This window comes from Schistocerca serialis, chromosome 7 (assembly GCF_023864345.2).
Source record: "Schistocerca serialis cubense isolate TAMUIC-IGC-003099 chromosome 7, iqSchSeri2.2, whole genome shotgun sequence".
In the NCBI taxonomy this organism is placed as follows: domain Eukaryota; kingdom Metazoa; phylum Arthropoda; class Insecta; order Orthoptera; family Acrididae; genus Schistocerca; species Schistocerca serialis.
In genome coordinates this window covers 209,528,020-209,548,725 of record NC_064644.1, presented here as the reverse complement: position 1 = coordinate 209,548,725, position 20,706 = coordinate 209,528,020, and the positions used below count along the sequence as shown (strand labels likewise).

General features: G+C 36.5%; 1 protein-coding gene across 1 annotated transcript in view; it reads right to left on the bottom strand.

Annotated features, from left to right (window-relative positions):
- The window catches only part of LOC126412174 (cytochrome P450 4C1-like), a 121,253-nt gene that overhangs the window by 43,296 nt on the left and 57,251 nt on the right, over positions 1-20,706 (bottom strand). Inside the window, exons 4-5 of the mRNA XM_050081655.1 lie at positions 15,964-16,149; positions 4,376-4,445 (exon numbers count right to left, since the gene is read on the bottom strand). Of these exons, the coding sequence (XP_049937612.1) occupies positions 4,376-4,445; positions 15,964-16,149 (256 nt within the window). The remainder of the gene's footprint in view (positions 1-4,375; positions 4,446-15,963; positions 16,150-20,706) is intronic.

The following is a 20,706-nucleotide window of genomic DNA, read 5'->3' as shown; positions in this document are numbered from 1 at the left end:
TCTGCTCCTCTTCCATCCTCCAGCCCTCGACTGCTTCCCCTTCCCTCCCTGTCCCCTCCCCTCACCTCCCAACATTCCTAAGTCACGCCCCATTTTCATAAGCTAAACTTTTTAGGAAGTAGGTCAGTCAGAGAGCTTCAAAGCCAAAGTAAACAATTTTGCTCTCCCCACCACAGCCCATCACTTTACTCTTCACATTTTTCAATTCCTTCTCAAGTAAGCCACGCCCTTTCTTGGGAAAATGCCAGAGAGCTTCTAATTCAACACACACGCACACATGCACACAAACAAGAGAGCGCGCACACGTACACACGCAAACTGCTCTCTCAGTCACAACCCAGTTCGTTATTGCCGTAAAAAGCAACACCATCTTTGTTCTCATAGTTCGTTCTATGGAAACCTTAGCCACCATCTTGTTCTGCTATTTCGATCTCTAACATTGTGTTCCGGCTTCTTTGCTCCCGTAGTTTGATCTATGATCCCTGTTCTCCCATCTTTTTCTCGTAGTTCAATTTTTAATCTCTGGAGCTGACACAACGTATCACTTGTAATCGGTGGCATTCTTGCACGTGTAGTTCAAACTCTTGTCACATGGATATTACATTAGTACGTTGTTCTATATAACACAGAGGCTCCCTCCTGCTCTGTTTGTTCGATTTCTGCCGCCTCCTCTCCCACCCATGCTCAACTACTTCCTATTTAAATCCCCTTATCTGCCTTCTACGCTCTTGTAGTTCAATCTCGAACCCCCAAAGATATTACTAAGTTAGTCTGTTACGTGCATTCCAGAACACCCTTCTTACTCTGCTAATTCGGTCCCTGAACCCTTCAGCGCCACTTTCATTTCTTGTAGTTTGATATCTGTTTCCATTCCCTCCCATCTTTGGTCTCTGATCCCTAAGATAGTTTCACTATGTCGATATTGACCACTGCCGCCCCATTTTTGTCCTTTTAGTTCGTTGTCTTACGACCTTCCCTGCCATCTTTGTTCCTTAAGCCTGATTCCTGACCGACGGAAACGTTACAAAGGAGTTTGTTCTATGCACCCCGCAGCCTCCACCTTGCTCTGTGAGTTTAGTCGCTGACGTCTTTCCGCAACATTTGTTCTCATAGTTCCGTCTCTGAATACCTGCTCCGCCCTCTTGATCCTTCAGGAAACTGTAAGTTAAAAATTAAGCTGAATTCATTTCTTAAATAATCATTACGTAAGAATTACTATATCTGTGGAATCCTGATCCAATGGAAGGGCTGGGTGTTTTATATATGACAGAACTATGTTGTCTGACTGGGTGCAGGTTCCAGTACTGGGGAGGAAGGCTCCAGTGACCATATACGCTGCACCATGATCAACGAACTCTAAACTTGAATGTCACACAGGATCTTTCAGGTGTGCAGCAAGGGCTGTGTACATCATTGTGAGACGTCCAGTGCCAGGCAAGCAAGTTCCAATCATTGAGTATGCTGAGACCTGATCTTAGGCCGGCCGGTGTGGCCGTGCGGTTCTAGGCGCTTCAGCCTGGAACCGCGCGACCGCTACGGTCGCAGGTTCGAATCCTAACTCGGGCATGGATGTGTGTGATGTCCTTAGGTTAGTTAGGTTTAAGTAGTTCTAAGTTCTAGGGGACTGATGACCTCAGATGTTAAGTCCCATAGTGCTCAGAGCCATTTGAACCTGTTCTTAAGAAACAGGGAATGACTTATCGGTTGTAGCCGAAGTAACAAAAGATACAACTGATATTCGAAATAAATCTGAGAAAATCGTTGTACCATTTAGCACATTTGACAAGGTATTACATGATGATAATAAATCGACTAGAGAGTATATATGTCAAATTGAGCTGCATAGAGTTTCCACTACAAAGCAATGTAAATTGACATTATCAGCAAAAGGTGATATACACTTCATGCTCGATGGTGAAGTAAGCACTATAGTTGTAATAGGGAACTTATATATTTGTTGAGAACTAGACATCAGCTCAACTACCTTTGTCACATCTATATGGGTCAGAGATCGAACTACAAGAACAAGGCAGTGGAGAGGCTGTCAGGGATCGAACTATCAGAGCAAAGATGATGTAGCGGGGTTAGAGATCAAAGTAGCAGAGCAACACGGCAGCTCTGGTGTTCATACTGATTGGCCTTTTCACTTTTTATGGCAGTAAAATGCAGGGTTATGATTGGGAGAGAAAGATATTCGTGTGTGTGTGTGTGTGTGTGTGTGTGTGTGTGTGTGTGTGTGTGTGTGTGTGTGTGTGTGCATGTATGTATGTATGTGTTTTGCCTCATAAGCTGTCTCTGTGGCCTATGCTCAAGAAAAAGGTCTGATTGAAGATGGAGTTGAAAAGCGCAGTACGCACATGTGTGTGTTTTTTGGATGCAGCTGTGTGCTTTGTATAGAATGTGATACAGCATCCCATTGTTCTCCTTGTCTCAGCCCTACCTCTGCATGTAGGTAACCCAACGGTCAGAGGTCAATTTCTATCCAGAATGATTTTTACTACTAAAGTGTATTGATATCCAATAGACGAGCATTTCGAGGAGGTTAGTTTTTGTCATGATGTATTGTAATACTATGGTCAGCTGGAGTGGAAGTTATTCAAGGAAGTCAGCCGTCCACTTTCTCGACCGCTTACACCCAGAATCTGTCTCCATCACAACGGGTTTATTGTTCCACACGAAGCGTTTCAGCAACAGCCATCACCTGATCAAAATGAGACCTGAAGCATACAAACACTTATCACATCAGTGACTGCTCTGTACTTTATAGTGATAAATGTTAAACTCTGTTAACGTGAAAGGAGAGCTTGTAAGTATAATCGTCTATCTGATTGAGTTAGTGAAGTTAGAAAATTTTCAAGTTAAATTTCGCACCGGCATTGCTGTATGAGAATTTCAGTACTTTGTATCTCTTTAGGTTACATTTACTTTTTTTGTGTGACACTGTCAGCATTGGCTTACTTAGGTTCTTATTCCTTGCATAGTGTGGAATACTAATTTACATCGAAAAATCTTCTTTTCATGTCGTGTTTAGATGGTTTATGGTAACTGGAAAGGTGATGACGAATGTGGTGAACGTAATTAGATAAAGAAGTGAAATTACAAAAATTAAGGGATGTATTGTGATAATGGCTCTTTTTCTTAATGACATTAAGTTAAAATCATCGTGCAATAACACCCCAATATCTAACTTCTTTATAAATATCATTATATGGAGGAAACAGCACTAGAAAAAATTTAAATCAATTGCAGATATCTTGAACGCCTACATCCACTGGTACCTCATTTTATATTAGTGGCTTCAACGTCGTAGCTCTTTTAATAAAGAGAAAGTAAGGAATTTATAAACAACAGCTAAATCTAAACACTAAGCAAGTGGAAGAAAAACAGTATGTTTCCTGATTGTGACTGCATACAGACAGTTATCCAACATCTCCAACAGTAGAAACCTTACATGTTTTTAACTTACTTGACTTCATTGTCCAGTCTCACAACTTTTCAATTAACACATTGTTTACTTTCTTTCCAGTATTTACAAAGTATTTACAAGTTCCTCAATCCTATCATTTCAGGTTGATATGTACTTAGTTTGACTAGGACAGACTAGATAACAGAATGTATAAATTACTCTTATGTGAGAAGGTAAATAAGTGGTTAATATGGACTTTTTATGCCTCATTATTAACTAAAGATCAATAAAATTTTCTCGTAAATGTTGTGAACAGCTACGTCTAGCGGCATAATGTTTGTTTGGTATATTGCCGGATAGAATTACTAAATTTCTGTATCAGTCCAAAAGCTACAAATGTTGTCAACCCCAATATGAGTTAGCTTGCGTCCTTATGAGGCTTGTTTGTGATAAATGGGTGACGGTAAATAAAAATCCTACATTGTGACGATATATTACATCTCAGTGCGAATATTCACCTATTATTTGATGAAGAACGTCTGAGAATGTAGTAGATCAATAGATCAACAACTACATACAATCATGTTTCACCGTATGCATCACGGTTATGCAAAATAAAGGGACTGTGAAATTAGTATGCTATAGTAGCTAGGTGAAATGTTTATGTTCCTGGATCATAATTTGTCGAATTGGCATATATACACATTTCGTTTTAACAAATGAGTTCGTTAGTTTCGAACGTTTTTGGTTTATCACGTGTACCCCCATGTGAACTGGAGATCAGTTGGTAGTAAATAAGCGTATACTTCCAGCTTAGTATAATTATTATCATGAATACTATTTTTATTATTTATTCTGCATATTTTGGGAGTAAATGAATTGAAACAGAAGGTAGAAAGATCTTTCCACGTTTGGAGCAAGAGAGTAAGTAGAATGGCGATGTATTACCGTTGGGATAAATAAGATTACCTGTATATTGAAGTCACATAAGCAGACTCGAGATTCTTCTGTGCGTTAACGGAAGTTCCCATCGCCGTTTCTGTAAAATGAAGAACATATTCCTCTCATTTGAATAGAAGAATCTTTCCGTACAGAGTTAAATTTTGTTACATAACTTAATTACCAGACCCAGCGTATAATCCGAATCACACTTCAGGTTAATGTACGTGTAACTGTAATGCACCTGATGATGGTAGCATGCTATCAAGACGCAAGGTGCAGATAAATATTAGTGAAAAAGAGCTGAAGCAGCAAAACGTATTTCATAAAACATTCATTCAGTGTGGGAACGATATGCAAGTGGTAATAATAGTTCCTCTAGCAAATAGTTGTCGAACAGAGCAGATAGCATCTTTCTCATCGTTATTTATAGGAAAAATCTGGCAGGAACAACATTTAATTTCGGATGACATAACTTTTGCTCTACCCCAACGAACCAGGAATTGTGAGAACCTTACTGGCCTATTTGTACATTCACGGTACACAATCTGTAGTCTAAATATAGTCAAATGTTCTCTTATGTGGCACAAAATCATTATTACAAATAAAGTTATGTTAGAAGGTGGCTCTAGATTCTGTGTCGAAACTTGAAGTGATATCACGATCGTAAAGACACTTTAAACTAAGATATAAGCACTATTTACACTTGCAAACGTCTGCTCATGATAAAATATAGTAACAACGCAATTGGAATGGAAGTGTACATTTTGAGTGAAAGAAACACATTAGCAGGCCTTTTAAGAACAATTCTATTGTGTCGATTTTTGTTGATAACACATTATAATCAGCCATTTGTTAGGACTGGGCCATTTCTTTATGCAAGGTCTGAATTACACAAATCAAGGAATTTCTTGTGCTTTATACTAGTGATGGATCTGCTGATGAAAATATTTATAGCAGATAGGGCTGCATGCTCGTATTCACTCATCTTTCGATGCTTGACGGTAGTCTTTTAAGTAGCTACCGTCGCTAGCGAACTAAAACTGTAAGTTGTGATTAACTCGTATTAACTCCGCACATATACCAGGGGATGAACACTGTTTACGAATAACAAGTCCTTCCTTCCAAAAACTTAATTAAAAGTTTTAGACCACTTTGTTATGGGAGTGTATACACTGAAAATGATCATGTCACCAGGGTGCTCTTATTTTCACTAAGTGGGAGGAGTTAGGTTGCCACTGTTCCAGATTTCTACTGTTGCTGGAATTGTCAACAATCCTAACTGACAAACGGTCACCACTAAGGTGTTGACATGTTCAAACTATCATGAAACAGGTTAATGATTATTCCATCTGACTCTGAAAAGGTAACTACACTGTGCTATAAACTCTGGATAGAACACTGAAAATGACCATGTCACCAGGGTGTCCTTATTTTCACTAAGTGGGAGGAGTTAGCTTGCCACTGTTCCAGATTTCTACCATTGCTGGAATTGTCAACAATCCTAACTGACAAACGGTCACCACTAAGGTGTTAACATGTTCAAACTTCACGAAACTGGTTACTGATTGTTCCATCTGACTCTTAAAAGGTAACTTCACTATACTATAAACTCTGGATAGAACAAAATTTCATGTAGTGGTCTACTGGACAATGGTACACAGTACAGCGTCGTAACACTTCCTTTGAGAAAGTCTGATCTATGTTGTGTTTAGCAGGAAAGTGGGAAACCTAATACTGAATCAATCGTTGAGACAGAATGGGCACACTGTCACATTTATTTTATTTAATTACTTATTACTTAATTAGCTTGAACAGATTAGGACCTTAAGGGCATTTCTTACATCTGACCACGCAAAACACATACAAAAAATATTATGTAGCAGTCACAATAATAATAATTTTCAGTAGTAATAAAATAATAATTAGCAATAATAACAGTAATAATAAGATGATGATAAAATAATGGAGGAATTAAGACTGATATTAATTTAGTTGTTACATAACAAAGTGAGAAACGATAATTTGCATTATTAACAAAAATAATAATTTATAATAATAATAATAGTAAAAACACTAATAATGATAATAAAATAATGAAGACATTAAGAATAATACTGATTAGATTAGCTTTTTTGAAGCCTTGTTTGTTATTAGAAGAAGTGGAAAGAATAATGAAAGAGGAGACTTTGAAGTGGAAGTAACAATGGCTGCTATGAAAGAAGTATTTTAATAGAGAAGTCTGTAAACAAGGAGAGGGAACAATGGTGGGGAAGAAAGGGCTAATGAAAGTGAGCTGGAAGAAGACATATCTGCCGTATTTTACAGACTATAAAACACTATGGACTATAAGATACACCTTAATTTTTAAGTAATTTTTTAAAAATATAGCACTTCTACAGTTTTTATTATTAGATTGCAAGTCCAGACTAAGAAAAAGTCTTCTTTAAAATCACTGAAATCAACATCTGAATATTCTTCTTCATCTTCTTCTTCGTCATCGTCGTCATCTTCGTTGTTCTGTTCATATATAAGACGGTCTTCACTACCACCGAGAGCGGTACTTATGCCGCACTTCTTGAAATACTTAACAATAATGTCTTCTCTCACTTTAGAACACGACTGTTTTTATCCCCTGGCACACTTGTTTCATTGTAGATAGTTTTAAAGCTACATTCGGCTTGAATTCATACTGTGTTTCATCCATCATCCATCCATTCCATTGCTTTCCAAAATGCACTTTAAATGGTTTATTTAACGAGATATGAAGACATTGCAGTTATGAAGTATGTCTTCCCACAATAACAGCAAGCTGTGTATTTCCCTGTTTCAGTTTCTCTTTCACAGAATTTTTCAAATGATTGCTTAGCTGATCTACTACAAGTTGGGAACACTTCTTCAATAAAGCATCTTTCCTTCTCTCTGCACCCCGTTAAGCCGTAATTTCACACAAGAGTGGTCCATCCATCCCTTGTCATGTACGTGAACAACAACACCTAGCCGCTACGGTCGCAGGTTCGAATCCTGCCTCGGGCATGGATGTGTGTGACGTCCTTAGGTTAGTTAGGTTTAAGTAGTTCTACGTTCTAGGGGACTGATGACCTGAGATGTTAAGTCCCCTAGAGCTCAGAGCCATTTGAATCATTTGAACAACACCTGGCAGTATTTTAGAAGGTTTTGGCACTGTTTTGCCCTTGAAAATGATCATTGGAATAAGTTTAGAATAGTCAGCACAGCATCAAAGGGCAACAGTGTAGTTCTTTTTTCATGCCTACCTGTTTTTACAATTACAGTTTTAGCACCTTTCATGGTAACAGTTATATTGCTAGGCACATCAACTGTCAGAGGAACTTCGTCCATATTCGCTATTAGGCGTAGTACTAATCTTCTTTCGATGTTGAATAATAAAGCAATAGAAAGATGTTTTCTCTTCAAACTATTCCGACATTTCCTGAGAAATTTTGCTTTTGGTTCGCCTTGTAGAACCAATCAACTCCACCTTGAAACTCTGTTAAGTTCCACTGTAGCGTTAGCTTACGAGCGTCTCTGTGAATCAGTTTTGTATTAATTCCAGGGCCATTTTGATGGTTTCCTTGAATCCATTTCAATGTGTCATCTTCTAGTATTGACCATTTTGCACTCCGTCCTTTATTTGCACGTTTAGTCTTCCTCATTTTTGTCAGTTCTTCTTTACTAGTCCGCCAGCCGCGAATGGTTTTTTCTGTCGGTGAAGAGCCGAAATGCCTCTCAGTTGCTCTGTTTCAACGTTCTTCTGCACATGCTATTACTTTCAATTTATTGCCCGTATCATATGAACCCCTTTTATTTTTTTTCCATTACGAAACTAGCTAGTAACAAGAGTATTGTACTGTTACCGATAACACACATCACTTTCAGTTCAAGTTTCTGGCACCGTAGGCTGCAATGGCGTATGATGAGCTAGACAGTGTTCTGGGTTTATGAGGCGGGAGCGGAGGGAGACAGTGTTAGCAAGCTTCTGAATCCCTGCAACTCATGTTCGTCGCATCGGTACACTGCTGCTGCGAGTTGAATCCAATGTTGCCAGACAGAGATAGGTTTCCTGCGGCATCGAATATATGGCCATTTTTAAGACTAGCAGGAATTTTAAATGAAACACTGGACATTTTTATATTAATTTCAAATATAAGAGGCACCTGAAATTTGCAGGCAGTTCTTGGAAGAAATAAGTGAATCTTACAGGTCGCAAAATACGGTATTTGCTAGAATGTGAGCCGTTAGCGATTTTGAAGTTTGAAAGGATTTTAAATTCTCGAAGGTTATGACAAAGATTATTTCAAAATTGGGTTCCTGATACAGAAAATTATCTAGAGAACATGGCAGGGTGGTTTAGTGGTACGAAGATGATACTACTTTGTTGAGAACGAGTATTTCTGTTGTGTTGTTCAGACAGTAGCGTAAGGATTGAAGATAAACAGAGAGGAATGCATTAATTGAGAAGATGATGCAGCAAATACAGCTTACGATAATGTCTACGCTCATCGGCATATAGTCATGGTAATTGTTCATAGGCAGGAGTAGTTGGTCGAAATAGCGTACATCATAAATGTATCGCACAATAGCATTCATTGCCAGTTACAGCTGATGTGAGCTATCATAGAAAAATCTTCAGAGAATAGGATCATCTTAATCAAGGATCGGGGAGTACTAGTGGATCCACAAGTTCCTTTTTAAGCTCGAGAGGAAATACTTTCTTATATTTCTATAATGAATGAAGTGATGCTGACACCTTATCACAGACTGTAGTTGAGCGTTCAGTCCAGTATAGGTGATGGTCCAGAACTATCCCCAAATACTTTGCAAAAGAAGAGAAGGTGATTTCTTTGCTATTGAGGACTAAGCGTGGAAGAGATTCTCCGAACTGGGGAGCAGCCAGCGTTTTACGAGCGACTAAGACTGCTTGTATTTTACATGGGCTAAATTTCAAACCTAAGTTCTATGCCCATTCTGATAAAGTAAGTAGCTACCCGAATGAGTTGAACATTAAAACTTTCTTAATAACCCTAATCTTTACAATAATCTTCCTTCCGAGTATTGGGTCTGTTGAGCTGGCACGGTTTCCTCTAGAAGTCCTCCTGCCATCTTTTCTCTGGTCGACCTTGAGCTCTTACACCATTGGCATGTTAGTATAGCATCGATTTTTGGATCCTCTTTGAACTCATTCGCTGTAAATGATTTCTCCAGTTGTTTCGGTAGTTCTGTATATAATGCATGACGGGTGTTACGTGATCTTATTTGCTTCCAGCATTTCATTTCATAGCCTGGTAACCTTTTCGCATTTTTTTGCCTTTATTGGCCAGACTTCGCTGCCTTAGCGTGTCACAGGCGTATTCTGGTGTGCTTCTGGAGAAGAGAAGGTTTCATTACCTTATTAATGACTCCCATTGTTTTTGTACACCTGGTGTTTTCTTCAGTTGGATCAGCTTCTTTCCGGGGAGGACCGTTTGCTGCCTAAATATGCGAATACGTTTGCTATCTCCAATATTTAATTTTCCTCACAGATGCTACTTTGTTTTTTCGGTGGTAATTTCCATGCTGTATTTCTCGGATATGATCTGTTAAATGTCCAGAGAACGCTGCAGGTCATCCTCTGGTGGCACACAGTGAAGCAACTTGATTTTGTGTGGCTATTTTACTGCAACTCGGGTCTACTGGTTAGTATCGCTGCCTCCAGAACGTGGGGTCCCTCTTTCAATTCCCGGCCGAGTCGGCGATTTCTTCGCTGTGGGACTAGGTGTTAGCGTTCTCCTGCTCATTTCTTCTCGTCTTCACCACAAAGAAGCACGATTGGTCGAAGTGCTGTCTCAGGGAAAAAACTGCATCAGGCAGTCGAGCAACACCAGACAGGGTTTGCTGGCCAATAGTCAAAGAACATTGTTTAATTTTTCGTCGTGCTGTTGATTTGAATGAAGCCGTATGCCACTTAGCTCCACTCTTGAATGATTTTTTTCATACAAAAAATAGGCGATATTGGTGAAAAGCCGGATCGTTGTGGTACTTCTACCTGTATTCCGCCTCGCTCTGGTGATTTGTCCTCGTCCTTGAGAGAGATTAAATTTGATGTCTGAATTTATCATCCTTCAGTTGCTGGGGAACTTGATGATCTTCTAGAGTTTGTAATAATTCGTTTCTGTTGACTTTAACGAAAGCTCTTTTGAAATCGACGAAAGCACTATGTGTTTCTTGACTGAATTCCTCGTGTTTTTCAATCATCAATATCCATCATTGCGAGAGTTTTCTTTTCGAAAGCCAGAGTATCACTGTTTTTCAGATTTCCTTTCTTGAAGATGGGAATGCGAATTAACTGAGTACAGCTCTCAAGATTAATCGAATCTTCTGAGGGTTAGAAATTTTTATTTTGTTCATTATTTATAAGTTCACACTTAGACATGGTGTATCTTGAACAGCTCCATGAGAGCTGACCTGTAAGAGGCTCTGAAGTTTGAGGCCATAAATTTTGAAAGTATTGCAGCCGTTTAAATAAACTGATTCACTTTCACATCCTTTCTCTCGCAGTTCAGCGTTTTAAAAATTTTAAACATCTGTGGTTTGGACCTTTGAATATTATGTTATAAAAGGGCCACAAAATCGTCCCAACCAAGTCTGTATTTTGTGCATATTTCTCCTTCAGCGATAGTTTTTTTCCTATGACGTTCTATTTTATCGTTCCGTTTCCTTGTTGACGGATACTTCACAAATGCCTTTCGTTTGTCCACTACAACATCGTTAGCATCATATTTCTAGTTTCTTCATCATTTCTTCTTATGCCATTTTACTTTTCTGGCAAGGCTCTGATCGGCAGCTTCTCTTGGAATCTATTGGAGAGCCTCCCATTGGTCTTCTGAGCTCTTTCTTACATGTGGTATTTTTACTGGCTCACGAAGTCCTTTTTGGTATAAACAAGGTTACTGGGGTTTCTCAAAAGGCTTAGATGAAAAGCTGGTTCATTGTTCACTGGCAGTTTCCAACACTTCATTTTATGTCATTTTGGCCTCACTCGAATGTGAATTACTAGTGATCAGACTCAATTTCAGGACCTCAAAACCCTCTTGCATTCATTACCATATCAGCCACCAGGCGTTAAAACATGGCGAATGATGAAAGGGTTCAAATGGCTCTGAGCACTATGGGACTCAACATCTTAGGTCATAAGTCCCCTAGAACTTAGAACTACTTAAACCTAACTAACCTAAGAACATCACACACACCCATGCCCGAGGCAGGATTCGAACCTGCGACTGTAGCAGTCCCGCGATTCCGGACTGCAGCGCCAGAACCGCACGGCCACCGCGGCCGGCGATGAAAGGGTAAAGACACACTCGACCCGAACTCAGAATTACTAAAAAGAACTAAACCAGGAGCGCAAAAATAGCGCTCAGTGAGCTAGATTATTGCTAAGTTTAATTCAGAAGTATATCTCTCAGACTTTGGAAGTTTTCTAGATATATGACTGCTCCGCAAGTGCGATAAAAGATATTTATTTGGAACAGTTTCTTTAAACAGTCGAACGTAAAGACAATGTGATATCTGTCATGTATTTTTTTCAGTATTTCGAAAATACTGTACAATCATGTGGACATAACTCTAAACAGAGTTACTGTCATCAGTCGAAAACAGTTGATAATTACTTCTCGCCTTGCTGGCTTAGTGTGTTTCCTAATAATCCATCCCTTCTTTGTATAAACATTGTAGCACTATACAATGAAGTGATTAAAGTCAGGGGGTCGGCCGCGGTGGTCTCGCGGTTCTAGGCGCTCCGTCCGGAGCTGCGTGGCTGCTACGGTCGCAGGTTCGAATCCTGCCTCGGGTATGGATGTGTGTAATGTCCTTAGGTTAGTTAGGTTTAAGTAGTTCTAAGTTCTAGGGGACTGATGACCACAGATGTTAAGTCCCATTGTGCTCAGAGCCATTTGAACCATTTTTTAAAGTCAGGGGATACCTCCTAACATCGTGTCACAGCTCTCCAGCGTAATGCAACAATTCAGTGTGGCATCGTCTCAACAAGTCTGTGGAAGATCCCTGCAGAGATATTGAGCCATGTTGCCTCAATAACCGACCATAATTGAAAAAGGGTTGCTGTGCAGGATTTTGTACACGAACTGACCACTCGATTATGTCCCATGAATGTTTTATGGCATACACGTCGGGCCATCTGCGTGACCAAAACATTCGCTCGAATTGTCCAGAACGTTCTTCAAACCCGTCTCAAACCACTGTGGTCCGGTGACGCAGTGGATTGTCACCCATAAAAATATCATCTTTGTTTCGGAACATGATTTCCATGAATAGCTACAAATGGTCTCCCAAAAGCCGAACATACCATTTCCAGCCGATGATCATTTCAGTTCGATTGGAGAACGCAGTCCATTCCATGTAAACATAGCCCACACCATTACAGAGCCAATGTGCCTTGTTGACAACTTTGGTCCATGGCATCATGAGGTCTGTGCAACACTCGAACACCACCATCAGCTCTTACCAACGGAAATCTGGTGACGATTTTCCAGTTGTTTGAGTTCTAACCGATGTGGTCACGAGCCCAAGGGAGTGGCTACTCGCGATGTCACGCTATTAGCAAAGGCACTCGCGTCGGTCGTTTGCTGCCATAGCTCACTACCGCCAAATTGTGCCGCACTGTCCTAACGGATATGTTCTTCGTACGTCCCATAATGATTCCTGCTGCTGTTTCACACAGTGTCGCTTGTCTATTAGCACTGACAATTCTACCTAGTTGGTGTTGCTTTCAGTCGTTAAGTGGTTGCTGTCGGTCACTGTGGTACCCATGGTGAGAGGTAGTGCCTGAAACTTGGTATTCTCGGTACACTCTTGACACAGTGAATCTCAGAGTATTGAATTACCTAAAGACTTCTGTAATGTAATGCCCCATTTGTTTAGCTGTAGGTACAATTTTGCGTTCAGTGTCTGTTAATTCCGGTCGCACAGTTATTATCACATCGGAGACCTAATCATATAAATCATATAAGTACAAATGACAGCTCCGTCAATGCACTACCCTTTCCTCCACTGCAAAAGTGGATGAGTGCTGGCACCCGATCCCTTGTTTTAACAGCGTTGTGCCATAATTCCTTTCGTCTCCAATCCTCCTCATTAGTTATTCGATTTACCCACCTAATCTCCTACATCCATCTGCAGCATCACATTTCAAAAACTTCTGTTCTCTCCTTGTGTGAACTGCTTAATCATCCAACTTCCACTTCTGTAAAAGGTTATATTCCAGATAAATACCTTCAGAAAATACATCCTACCAATTAAAGTTATATTTGTTCTTTTTATCAGAAATGCTTTTCTTGCTGGTGGCAGTGCATTTTCTGTCTTATCTATTATGGCATTCATCAAGTATTTTCTTACCAAAGTTCAAAGGTAGAAAGTTATTTATACCTTACTGACATTCCAGTATGTTACAAAAGCCAAAGCCACACACACACACACACACACACACACACACACACACACACACACACACACACACGCACACACACACACACTTAGTTGTGTAGACTTCCAATATATGATGGTTCCGAGCAAAACAGCAAAGACTATTTATGTCAAAGGAAAATATATTTCCTTGTTAAGATATGCCTCGAGTGTCAGGTACTCTGTGGAAAGTAAATGGACCCTTAGAAATTTTAAATATAATCAGTTGATTGATTAAATATTTTTATAAAACTTTGTTGCCAAACAACTTTTCCTCTGCTGAACAGCTAATGAGATGGCTCGCAAGTACTTGAAAAACTTTTTGTAGCATGTGTATCTTCTTCTTCTTCTTGTTTCGAATGGGCGTACTTTGGACCACGCTTGTTCAGCTGTTGTGCTTTGATCTTTGCCCAGTATTGCCGCATCCTCTGTCGGTGTAACTCCTTCCTTTCTTCTGTCTAGGGGGTCCCCTTTCTTCAGGGATTTTCCTGAAATCCTCGGACTTCCTTCAGGGTGTTTCTCACAGACTGTCTGTTTTGGAGATCAGTTATTCCTAGTTCTTATTCCTAGTTCTTTAATGTCCTTCTCGGTTTCTGTGGTGCAGACCTTCTTGTTTTGCCTGAAGGTGAATAGACAGACGGTCTGTCAACCTGTTTGGAGGTAATCTTGCATCATGGCTATAGAAAGCTACCCATCTTTTTCTTGCACAGTCAGAGAGCCAGTTGATATGTTCATAGAGCTCTGAGTTGCCACCATCTGAATTCCCCAGCTTTTTCTACTGGGCCAAGGATCTTCCTGAGGATTCTCCTCTTTCTGACTTCCAATTTCTCCATCAGACCTCTCTGGTTCATGGAAAGACATTCCATGGCATACAGGGCTTCTGGTCGTATGACTGATGCGTAATGCTTCAGTTTCAGATTGCGTGACAGGCATTTCTTGTTGTAGGTGTTCAGTCAGTAGACAGGCTAGTTCCAATTTGTTGACTCTCACGAATATCGAAGTTTTTTCTGATAAGTTGGGTTCAATCAATTCACCGAGATATCTATTGATAAATAAGAAACTTTGAACTTGATCCTGTCTGCTTTCGTCATTTGTTTAACTATTGAGTTGTTAGAGCCTGCGATTTTTCTAATATCACTATCTCTTAAATCTACTAGAAGTACTTCATGATCTTTTTAAATTTCAATATTTTTCTTCCCATCTAAGCTTTGTCAGCACTGTTCTGGCTATTGCTGTCGAATTGTCTATGTTTACATGAGATAATTTGAGGCTTAAAATCTTCTCCCTTCTTCTAGAGTAGGGTTTTCCAAACTGTGTTCTGCAGAACACTGGTTTTCCATGGGAGGTGAATACATTTTCCACAAATAACTATTAATAACATGCTCATATTTTCGGACTAAATGACTACACTAATAATATTTTTTTTAAATTTTATTGTGAGTTTAATGGTGTTAGTTATGACTTAAAACCGAAATTCTTCTCATTTTTTAAAGTGTAATTAGCCTTCAAAATGAACAAAGCATTTCATCAAAGTACCATAGTTCTCAAAGCTTTCCAGGAGAACAACTGGTTAGGAACCCCTGTTCTAGAGACAGTTTCACATAGACTTTTCATTAGTATTGTTTAATTTGCTTCATTTCATACATCATACATAATACTAATTATCAGAATGTTTTAAATGCTGCACATATCCTCTGCTCCAGTATGGCTTTTCTATGTTCAAATCTGATAGATTCAAAATCCGGTTCCTAAATTCTCTGCAAATGCTTCTAAGATAGTAAATTTTGACTCACAAAAGTGCTTACTAAGATTGTGCCACACTTCCTTTTCAGTCTACTTAATGAAACATTTTCATTTACACCAGATATTAAAATTCGTTTTATTATGAGTTCTTGGTAGAAAGCAGACTCCCAGGTAATTGTCAGGACATTGTTCAAAATGCATGTGCAAGTATTATGTGTGAGCACTGCCCATATTTCGTGTGAGCATTACTCAAATAAAACAAGAATTTCTTTTGTTGCAATTACGTGTAAGATTTAAAAATTCTGCTGTCCTTACTGCATCAATACAGATACTTCATATTACAACTTATTGTCTGTTCTGCAAGCTGTTATCCAGTGATTTACAGGCACCAAACCTCTTACCACATATGATGTCCAGAGCACAGCGCGTAATATACGGATAAATGTCGAATATTTCACCATCAGCCTTCGTCTTCAGAATGTCTACTAATACTTCTGACTTCTCAGCAAACACTTCAGTGAAATTGTCGAGGATGCTAAAGTGGAAAGCAGGTGTTATCATCTTGCGTCGTGAGTGCCATTTTGCTCCTGAAAAAAATACATGCACAGACTTAGACAATCTGACCAGAAGAACTTTTTAATTTCATCATGACCAAATTGCTTTAACGTTTTTTTTTTCTTTCTCTGGTGGAAGCTACATTCAAAAATTTACTATACTAAATATCTTTTTTTTTAATTTTTGGCCTCGAATTACACATTTGGTATCATAATCAGATTGAAGTTTTTGATACTTGAGTGCACCACATTATAACTTATGCATATACGCAAAACCGGTTATGATACCAAGAATTTGACTGTGGTGAAGGGAAAGAAAAAAGTTTTGTTTACAATATGGACATTGGATTCGTCTTTGGCAGTGTGTTTGGTCCATATAAATTTAACAAATGTGCATATATTTTTCTGTTAGCACCATTTTCAAACGTATCATGTGTATAAACAATGTATTATATTCCTTTATAGGTGGTAATACACCTCATTTCTAAAATTTGGTATTCATTTTTCTGCTCTTTTGTTGCAATGTGAGAAATTAGTCCATACAGTTCTGTATGGAAACAAAATGAGGCTATTCCATTTTGTTTACTACAATGGATATTTACAAGTGAGTTTCATACCATTGTAATATCAAAGAGTGCACATAGTGTTTTGAAATTTCTTATTAATGTCGAGAGAGTAGATATTCTTGAGCAGACATGCATGCTTACCTGTTATTAACTACACTTTAAAAAATTCTAAAGTCATGTGAATTTCTTTCTTTTTTCAGTATGAACAGACAGGCTTAACTCTATATCCAACAAGTGAGAATTTCAATGCACATAAATCTGAAAATCCAGGAGTTTAGGAAAATTATTCCATAGATGCCTTATTGTATTTGACAACAGATTGATGTATGGTAGGAAGACTTTATAGTCAAATCAATAAACACTAACACCAGTGGAAAAAGAGGTTACCTTTGAGTAGTCCATCTAAGGGTGTTCTGAGACAAAGAGAATTTCTGAGCCAAATTTGCAGGATGCCGACCAAGAAAACAATTTCCCGGTTTGCCCCAATCAAAATATCTCATTTCCCTAAATCCAAAATCTAATTCTACATAAATACATTGGAAACAAAAATGTCAAGTAAAGTTGAGCTACTTAAGAAAGTTAGAAAACTATAGTAAAGGAAATCTTGATTTAATTAAATAAGGAAACAAAATTTTTAAAATATATTGAAATTCATTAACATGAATAGGCAAACCTATATTCGTCTTCTAACCACAATAAACAAAATTTAAATTTGCATTTTATCTAAACTATCTCTATCATTTTTAAAGATTTTAGAATAATGACCTACAAGAGTGATTTTATACGTCTCATCTAAAACCAATTATATTTTATCTTCAAATTTAGTAGGTAAAAGTACAGCATTTGAAATTGCATAAGATTTAATTTTCTTAAGTTCTGATAAATTGGTACACAATTGTGATGAACCATTACATTAATTGTGAAGGTCTGTTAATAGTTTTTCAGTGCTACCACTCATGGACATTTTTATTCATATAGAAAAAAATTAAAGAATAAAAAAATTAAAACACTTGAAGGGAGGAATAGTTACTGCCTTTAAACGTTTTAATTTGTGAAGAACTTAGGTTTTCGCTGTTTATCATCTCTAGTTTTCTGAAATTATTTAAAAAAGAAATGTAAAGAAAAATTTGAACAATCTAATTATTTCTAATTTTTCTGTCATTTACTTAACTAAAAAGTTTCAGTATGCAGTCTATGTTGAGAATTATAAGTTAAATTCTTTTTACCATACATAAGAAAATATCCAATTATATCATTTGGAATATTCTCATTAAAGGATGCACATAATCTTATTGTTGCTTTTTGGGTGATAAAAACATTCATTCTTTGAGTCATATTAATGACATAAATTTGAAAATTTAAATAAAATTGAAAGGACTTACAGTTACATCATTATTTAATTGGATTATTCCTTAAAACTCCCTAAACGAATCATAATCTTTTAGGAAGTTACTTGGTGGCTAAAGATTCCATAATTCATGAAGAAAAACTTAATTTCTTTGACTTTTAACATAAATATTTTGTAATTTAACATGATCGAATTAAGAAGAATCAATTATTTTGATTATTTATTCGATCAGTTTGGATTAAAACAAACGTAAAGTAAGGAATATGAAATTCTGTAGAATTATAATAACTAGAACTATCTAGTTCAAAATTTCTTTTTGCCTGTAAATCAGTAAATACGACTGTTGGGCATATGAAGTAAGAAAATCGAATATTTGGATTTTTAAGCCCTATGTATTCTAGTTAAAGTCAATATTCTGGTTCATATTTAACAAAAGGAGCATGAATTTCCATATATTTAAAAACCATTTTACCTCCTTTTGGAAGTGTATAATTATCATTTTCAGTAGTCCAACAAAGAATAAAATCATCATGATTTTTCCCAAACTCCCAGTAAAAATAACAGTTAAATGATCTTTTCACATAATTTCTTAATAATCTTCAAAAAATCGACCAAGTAATTTTAATGGATAAAAAACTTCATTTTGTTTAGTTATAATTTTTCCATTGTTAAAAATATGATCTTCCATATTTCACTCATTTGAAAGGGAAGAAGTTAAACATATAAGAGTTGAATGAGAATTTAAAGGATGTTCAATACTATATAAAATATTATTTCCTTTTTTAACTGTAACATGATCATAAAATTTCAAGACATAATTATCATTTAGTTTAATATTACATTTATCTCCATATGCAGAAAAATCAGTTCCAACTTCTTAATAATGTAAAAGGTCATATAAAGTTCTGCAAAATCAGGATGAATCCAGACATCACCAATATTATTATTAATTTCTGTTCCCTTGATAGGAAGATTATTATTTTTTATTTCCCATTTGCAGGAAATGAATAAAATTGATACCTTTCATTTTGGTTCATCATTTGATAAGGAAATACTTATTCATCCATTTCTAAAACAAGTGTTCCACAAGCACCATTGAACTCAATTAAATTTTATTTTCCTCAGTTAAAGGTAATTCTAAATTTTGAATATTACTGAAAATTGTAATTATCCTTGGATGCTTTGGTTCATAAATTATTGAGTGTCCTAATTCAGAATTAGGAATAAATAAGGCAATAATATTAGTTTCTTGATGAAAATGATCATTATGTTTACATAACATTCCATCAGCAAAATTAAAATTTACATTAATTAATTGAAATGGAATAATTATCGAACATCTTCAGCAAAGGATTTTTACGTTCACTTTTTTGATTATCAAACTCTAAAAAACTTGCACTATTATCTTGTTTTATATGCATGTATATTTTTTTACACTTTCAATAACAATTATATTTATAATTTTATCTGCTTTAACTGAATATTTGGATTTTTCGAGGGATAAATTTTTCTAAATTTCTCAGACTATATTGACAAACCGGAACTTCTATTATTTCTCCATTTCAGGAAAGTTTGTTATTCATTGCTGTATTATATAGAGTTAAAAAAGTTGAATGAAAACCTACTGGTTAAACACTTTCATACGTTTCTCTTTTTGGACAGTTAATTTTATTCTTCAGAGCAGAGGACTTATCATGGAATAGAAATAAACTACTCATTAATATTAGTAAACATTATGTAAATAAATGACAGGTTGGGAACCAACAATAAGAGTTCCAGATATGAAACAAGAAAACTTACATAGTAAACTTTTACCAAACTTAGTACATTGTGCAATTGTAGGATCAAGTTGAAGTGGAAAAACTAAATTAGTGATTTAATTATATTTTGGCAAAAGAGTGGTTAAACTGGCAGATATTAATAAATTGCATATTTATTGAAAATTTTAAATGAGTTCACATATCAAGAATTAAGAAAAAGATGTAAAAAAATTGAAGATAATATTACTGAAAAAAATGGTTAGTCTTATTGCAAATAATGACGAAATTATTATATTAGATGAATCTGAAAAACTTTCAGTTGTAGTTTTTGATGACATGTTTCTTGAAAATCAAGATATAGTTAGTGAAAATTTTTGAGGGGAAAAACATAAAGAAATATACTGTATTTATTTGAGTCAAACATATTCAAAAATTCTAAATCAATTAGTTAGGGAAAATATAACTTTTTAAAATATTTTTAGACAAGATGATACACATTTTAAATCATATTTACCACACATTTTTTGGTGGAGATTCAAAGTTAGATGAATTTAAAAAATTATATAGTAAACATTATTTTATAGCAATTGATATGATACAAAAAATTATTGAAACAAAGTTTTGAGAAAATATTAACAAATTTTTAATTACTACAAACAAACATTAACAGAAATGTTGAACATAAACTTTAAAAAGAAACGTTCAAGATATACATGAAACATAAAATATTGAACATAAATCTTAAACATTAACATTAAATGCTAAATAAAAATGATTATCGTGTTTTTATTCTTAATAAATGTTTGCAAAATATGATTGAGAAATTGTTCAAAAAGGAAATGAATTCAAAAAGGGAAAGAATAAGTAAAAGCTGAATTTCAGAAATGAAACAAATCATGAAGAACAAAATATGAAA